The 7,500-nt window shown below is 37.1% G+C and overlaps 1 protein-coding gene across 1 annotated transcript in view; it reads left to right on the top strand.

The window, feature by feature from the left end:
* PROX1 (prospero homeobox 1) overlaps positions 1 to 7,500 on the top strand; it is a 50,955-nt gene that overhangs the window by 10,145 nt on the left and 33,310 nt on the right. The window contains exons 2-3 of the mRNA XM_006273574.4: positions 1 to 283; positions 7,225 to 7,332. The exon at positions 1 to 283 is cut by the window's left edge and continues 1,506 nt beyond it. Coding sequence (XP_006273636.1) covers positions 1 to 283; positions 7,225 to 7,332 — 391 coding nt within the window. The remainder of the gene's footprint in view (positions 284 to 7,224; positions 7,333 to 7,500) is intronic.

The raw sequence follows: 7,500 nt of genomic DNA, 5'->3' as shown, positions 1-7,500 counted from the left end.
CCATCCCTTTCCACTTCCGCTCATGGCCTACCCGTTTCAGAATCCTTTAGGTGCTCCATCTGCCTCTTTTCCAGGGAAAGATAGAGCCTCCCCAGAATCCTTAGACTTAACTAGGGAGACCACAAGTCTGAGGACCAAGATGTCGTCGCACCATATGAATCACCATCCTTGTTCACCAGCACACCCTCCCAGCACAGCTGAAGGCCTGTCTTTGTCTCTCATAAAGTCTGAGTGTGGTGACCTTCAAGACATGTCTGAAATCTCACCTTACTCGGGAAGTGCAATATCCTTTTCTAAAAAAAAATAATCTGTTGCAATGCAGGGTTCATACCATGTATTCTTGCTTTCCCTTTTTATTCGGTGATCTGTCTAATAACTCAAGGGAAACTTCACTGCATACTTAATTTTCAGTGTTTTCCAGAGGTTTTTTTTTTTTTTTGGTTATCAGCCATTCAGTGGTGGCATAGCCAAGGGCTTGTAAGGGCAGTGGTTGAGTAAAATATCACATCTTAAGCAGAGCTGCATTGATCAGACTGACCTGCTCTTTCCCTATATCATCGACTTGACCTGTATTTGTAGAGAATTTTTAAACGGATTCCATCCCACTTCTTTATTTAAAAATGCTCTGTTATGACAGAAACTAAGATAGGCTCTGGGCCCAGCTGTGGAGTCTCTATTCGTGGCAGTGAACCTTTACACAAGTAGACCCGCTGAAGCCAGTAGCAGGGCTTGCCAGCATAAGTGCTCACAAAGGTACAGGTCCCAAAATTGGGCTGTTTCTGATGAGGGAAAGGGAGTATCTTACTCGGCAGTGTCTCACGGCTGAAAAAGCTTAACATTTGGATGAGTTTTGTTTTGTTTTTCCTATTGAAGCTGAAGTAAGCATGACCTGTTTTAACAATGTCATTGCTGAATCTCACAAAGAACAAATGCTCGGTTGTTTGTAAATCTTCAGTTCAGCTCTCAAGTGAGTAAACAAAACAAAACACAAAAGATCCAGGTACTGATGTATTCAAGCTGCCTCAAGTTCTTTCCCCCCACCCAGAGGTCTGTTCCTCAGCCCCTGTGCAGCTGCCTGCTATGCATGATTAACCTCTGTTCAGCCATACACAGAAATCTTTTGTCCTAACATACACAAAGCAAATTATTTTGGAAAGCTGGAGAGCACAATTAAATATACAGGATGATTTTTCCTGTCTTTAATTTAAAATAGCCCTTTTTTTAGAACCATATCAGGCTTTTTGTTATGAAATTTGCAATTCAGCTTATATTTACACCTATCCAGATATTTTCATATTTTGTTGTGGTTGTAATCTATTCCTGCTGGGATTTTTTTATCAAGTTATCCTGTATCCCTACTTGCCTCTTCTTTCCTGATATCCCGCTGGGTTTCCTGGTCTGGTCAAAAGTTTTAATTGGAAGTAAAATTAATAAATGTAGATAAAATGCTGCCTTTGCCCAGTGCTGAACTGAGGACTGTGCATGAGGAGTAGATTGACAATTTATATTTACCATAAGACAACTCCAGAAGTCAAGCACACAAGTGTTGAGTCTTGACTGTAGTTAATTTCTTTTCCAAGTTGATTGAAAACAATCGTAACTGAATGACTGTACCCATCCTGGAGTAATAATAGGGATATTGCTGAAGTTGTCCTTATTCCAAGGATAGTAATGGATGCAGATACACCAGTATCGTTATCCTCAAAGGGAATACTTTTTGTGATTAATCATTTTGATTGTTTATCTTAATCTAAAGAGCGCTGGCTACCTCAGCAGATTGATCACAGAGATTCAGGGCTTAATGCTGAACTTATTTATGTAATGTCTTCCTCACTCTTGTGAACAATCTCATTTAACCTTAAGGAACTACTGACAGAAGTCTGTGCATGCAGTTTCTGGCTAGGACAGCCTTTTAACACTAAGTCATTGGTTCAAACCTGGCCTGGGTTGCTGTTATTAAAAATGATTGCCATCTGATAGATCTTGGCTGTCTAATATGAAGTGTGCTGCTGGTTTCAGTCCAGTTCCTACAGGGCAATATTCACATTCAGAAAGCACTGCTAATGGCAATCACATTGGCACTTTTAAGGGCCAAAGAGCAGTGGACAATAAGCCTGAAGTGACCTCTGTCCCATGTCACTATCTCTTCAAACCGGGACACACATTATCAAAGAGTGAGAAGGAAGCTTGCACTCTCATTGTCCATACAGTAGTGTCTGTGAATAAAAAAAGGTTACAGCACCTTGCACACATACTAATAATTTCTTCTCAAGCTACAGAAGTCCTCTTATTTACATAAGCTCAAATTCTGCCTTCTGATGTACTCTGAGCAACTTGCATATATGTCAAAGGTAGTGAGTTTCACATCTGATGAGCAATATGGTGGCTTATTACTTTACTGAACAAAGAAGTAACTTTCTCTGTCTGCTAGAAAGCATAAAAAATCCTATATTAGTTGGGTGGGGAAAGGGGAGAAAAATTACATGTGTATAAACAAGTAACATTTCCATTTAGTGCTTTCCATTTATTGTTGTAATGTGACTCATTTTGGAAACTTCTTTTGTTTCTGTTGCTGTTTTTGGTACCTACTTTATTTTTGCCTCCACCATAGTTTTCTCCCCATTATATTCTTCTCAGTCACTAGCAGCCATTATTGAAGTATGTTATTTCTGATGAACAACGTATATAAACAACCTATTCCAGAACCAGTGGTGCTCTGAAGGGTTAGTCTGTGGAGAAACTGAGAATTCATTTGGGTAACACTTGCCCTTTCTCACCTCCACCCCCTTTCCACCCCAACAGTCTGATTCTCCCACATAGTCACTGGTGCTGCCTGCAGCCTTTTTTGGTTCTGGCTACAAACATATTTGAAAAGCTGCTAGATTTCCTAAATGCCATCTATACAGCAGTGTGTACACAGGTACACAAGTCAGCGTGGGGATATTTTTTTAGCAATGGACCATTTGTCCATGTAGTCTCCAATTTATCTTAGGCAAAGGCAAATAAAAGAGAGTATGGAGGTTGGTTTGTTTGTCTGTGGTAGGTTTTGTTCAGGACTCTTTATTTCCCATGCTCGAACATGCATATATAGCGAATACGTTTCTTAGGAGATGCAGGTCTTCCTTCACGGCAGAAACCAACATCTGCTTCTTTGGACAGTGCACCTAGAATAAGAACATAAGACAAGCAGATACAGCCAAGTTCAGGTTTTAGTAATAGCAAAATCACCAAACCAGTCCCTTTCTTTCTTTCTTTCTTTCTTTCTTTCTTTCTTTCTTTCTTTCTTTCTTTCTTTTTTGAAACCTACATATGTAAAACAGATCTGATCATTACCGCCCATGCTGAATTGTAAAAGGAAATGGTTGTTTGCATACTCTGCTAAACAAGATGATAAGATGCACCTGCAGCATGAGTTCACATCTTAGTCATGAATGTATTCAATATCTTTGCAAGCTAATCTGTTTAATCAAATATTAAGTTTTATTCAAATTTCAAAAGAAACAGATAGCCAATTGTTTTTCTCCATGATCTTCCTTGTCATGCACCCTCTTTGCATCTCAAGAAAAATAGCCTTGTTCAGCTCCCAAACATTTGCATTTATCAAATAAAGCACAACAGTAGTTTTTTGTGCCATGAAGACATCTGCACAGGTGAAGATGTTTGGCATTTTCTTAATGGAAGGAAGGCTCCATAACATTAGCAAATTGTAAAAAAAATCTTTATTTTTAAATAGAATTCTAATCCAACTGGAGTGAGTTTCACACTCCAATATGTGAAAGCTATAATTAGTGAATTATAACATTTTGAAATGAGGAGTTATTACATCTGACTAGAATTAAATTAATTAAACTTTAAAAAAGTGTGAGCATTTGTACAGCAGGCTGAATAACTGTGTGCTGTTGCTAAAACCCAGAGAACGCTAAGCATACTTTCAATTCAGCCTTTCTCTTAAGCTTCTTGAAATGCACAGACATATTCCTAGCAATCAGGAGCTATATTGATAAAAGCAACCTTTGTGTTATTTTAGTAGCAACTTGGTGTTCATACCTAGAGCTGTTTTACCTGAAGTGTTAGACTCCTGCCCTTTTCTCCAGTACTGATATATGGGACAAAAACCTACTCGGACACTTTCAGGATCTGGGGGCAAAAGGGAAAGATTACTGGAACATATATATATACGTATCTTTTAAATTTGGAATGCTTCACTAATTTGCGTGAGTAGCTACCTGAGTGGATTAATAGTCCAAGTGAGGCAAAACAAGTAGGGTGTGCATGCCATTTAAGTGATTACACATACAAGAGAACAGAGATGTTTCTTTTCCTTTTTCCCACTTCCTTTATCTTACATTTTGCCTTTTGGCTGCTGTTCTATGATGTAAGGCTATATTGTACTTTATAAATACACAACACACAAATTCTCAGGTTGTTGGAACACTGCTTTAGGTTCAGCTGCAGTACACTGTTTCTCTGATCTTTTATGTTCCTGAGCAGATGTCTTTCATTAATTTATGGATTTATCATCTTTTCTTTCTTTCTTCCTTTCTTTTTTTTTTTTTTTTTTTTACACCTGGCAGCTGGCTCAAGTTTCAGCAGTTATTGTCTATTTTGCATTACACATAGAATTGAATGTCATCTGTCTTCACAAAGCTATGGCTAAGAGAATTGAGGCAAGCCACATGAGCTGCTAGGGCAGAGCTTGTTTGCGTTCCATTCGGCACCCCCTGTCCCTTTACCTCCTTAATATTTATTTGTGCTCATTTTCTTTCCTGGCCTTGAATGGGGCTTAGCTCGTGTTCAGTACAGCTGTATGTTTACTGAATCTATTCCATCATGAGTCATTGTGCGTGTGTAAGTATCCTGGAAACAGCTAGTGCTTTCTTGGAAGAACAGTTGCTTTTCAGCACAAGCACTTAAAAGGGAAATTAACCAATTGGTCTGTCCAGTTTTACTCTGAAATAGCAATGGGTTAGCTAAGTTGTAGCTCTTAAGTGTTTTGTTAAATATTTTAATAGTTTATTAGAAAGATTGTCTTTTATCACAGTATCTCCTTAACCTTAGGAACAAGATATAAAGATTTATAATGTGCTACATTCAATTGCTCTTTAAGACTATGAAGTGATTAACAGCAGGCATCGTTTTAATAAAAATGGACTTATGGGAATTTGAGTTTTAGAATGTCTTTTAATACATACTTTTTGCAATATTGATAATATTGTAACAATATTATAAAGAAGTTATAACAAAGATTCTAAATACAAAGTAAATCAGAATCCTTGGACAGCTGTCTAATATGCTTAAATCTAGCAAATACTGGAGCTTTGGAGGAAAGTTTAAGTACCGCTTTTAGCTTCCATTGGAACAGACTTTATGTGAAGTATCATATTAACATGGTACCTGCATCAGGGGAATTATAAATTAAGGAGATGTAGAATTTTTAATTTTACTTACTGCAGTCTTCCTTTAAATGCAATCACATAACAACATGGATTTCTAACGTAGAAGTTTTGACTTGTCTAAAACTCTTATCACTAAGCAATAGGTGACAGCTTGCTACTATTATTTCACTTATGCATTTTGACAGATGGCACTGCAGAGTGTAATGCTCTTTTAGACTTCTCTATCAGTCTAATGGAGGTAACTGGAGGTTCTTTCAACTCTTCTCTTGGCACAAGAAGTATGTCAGTCATAAATTATCTTCTTTGTAATCATTAAGCATTTTAAACAAAACACAAGTTCAGCTGAGCTGTCTTCAGTATACTTACTTTGTAAATTAAGAGGTTTTTAAATTAATATTTTCAATTACTATTTTTTTAAATGCTGTATTTGCTCAGCCCAAAAATGAATCTTAGCTTTCTACAACTGCATCTTCTTGTAAGTGAACAAATAATCATAGTTAAGCACAATTCAGTAGATTAAGAAAAAGATATTCTATTAAAAGCACATTCCTGAATAGTTTTCAGCCCATTAGTGTGTGTGTGTGTGTGTGTGTGTGTATACACACACACACACATATATTTTGAGTGCTCCATGTTGAGAGCTTGAGCTACTCATTTCAGTCTCCTGTATTACAGACTCTGTAAGGTGAAGGCACCTCTGCTGCAGAATATCTATGAACTTGTTTGACCTTCCTCCACCATAAGGTGTGAAATGAGTGAAATTTTCATCAGTCGTCTTTAGGAGAAACAGTCCTTAGAGAAGCTTCTGGGAAGAACCCTTAATTGACCTTGTGGGGGCCACATTGATTTTCTCCACGTGCATCTTCATTTCTGATAAATTATAAAGCCATTAATTTGCTGAGGAAATGGCAGGGCCAGCCTGCGGCACAGATGTGACCAAAGCCGTCCTAGCACACAGTACACAAAAGAGTGCCAAGAAGCTGGGGGAAAATCAGAAAGCCTAGATTGTTATGGTTAGCTTCACATTCCCTTGGGAACTGTTTTAGTTGCTTCTGTTTACAGATCTAAAAGGTAATGATGTTTCCAGGATAAATAGGCCGCCTTATAGGGTAAGTGGCTGCTTATTGATCTGCTAACCCACATTTATTGATTTGTTAGCCCCAAATACAGTTTCATTCTCTGAGGAGTTAACTGTGTAAATCAGACCAAGACAACTTTGTTTTGGTTTTTTGTTTTTTTGAACTCCAGAAGGTTGTTTGGTTTTTTGTTTTTTTTAAAAATAGAAATTTAGCTTTTTTTATAAAGCTAGTGATTGAGGCAAAGCAGTCATAGAATTAGGGAGAGTAACTCAAGACTTTGAATTATATTGACATTAAAGAAAAAGGTAAAACGTATTGCTTGCATGAAACACTGCTGAGAATGATAAATCGCCTTGGATTGTTAGCTTTATTTGGTGAATTGGAATTGCAAAAGGAAAAAAAGGAAGAAAAAAAAGCCTGGTGATAAGTTTTTTGCAGCACATGCTTTGTGCATTTGTTTCCTTAGCAACAAGTGAACATACATATGGTACACAAATCTTAAACCTGAAAAATTCCTCATAGCAACACCAAGAAAGAGCTGATATAGCTTATATATCCTCACATATCCTATTAAGTTATTTTACAAATAATTACAATGCTGGGAAGCTACAAATGGACTTAATAGTTTGTTTCACTGTCTCAGTTACTATATGGAACATTTCTTAAAGGAGCATTTTGGTAGCCCAGTATAGTCGGAATCAGATTTTATTCTCAAACAAAAGCATTTTCCTTGACTAATTCAATCCTACATGCAGGAAGGTTTGTCACCCAATCACTTGAAAAAGGCCAAGCTCATGTTCTTTTACACCCGGTACCCAAGTTCCAACATGCTGAAAACCTACTTCTCAGATGTAAAGGTAGGAAAAAAAAACTATTTCCCCCTTTATTGCATGTTTACATATTTGCAGTGAATACATATACATAGATACATATATCACTTCACTGTATTAAAGATTAATAATTATCAATTCTGGCTAGACTAATGGTGCAGACAATGGATATTTATGTGTTCTTTCTACTAATTT

This window comes from Alligator mississippiensis, chromosome 1 (genome assembly GCF_030867095.1).
Source record: "Alligator mississippiensis isolate rAllMis1 chromosome 1, rAllMis1, whole genome shotgun sequence".
Taxonomy (NCBI): domain Eukaryota; kingdom Metazoa; phylum Chordata; order Crocodylia; family Alligatoridae; genus Alligator; species Alligator mississippiensis.
The sequence above is the reverse complement of the archived record's forward strand: the minus strand, read 5'-3'. Positions and strand labels throughout refer to the sequence as shown.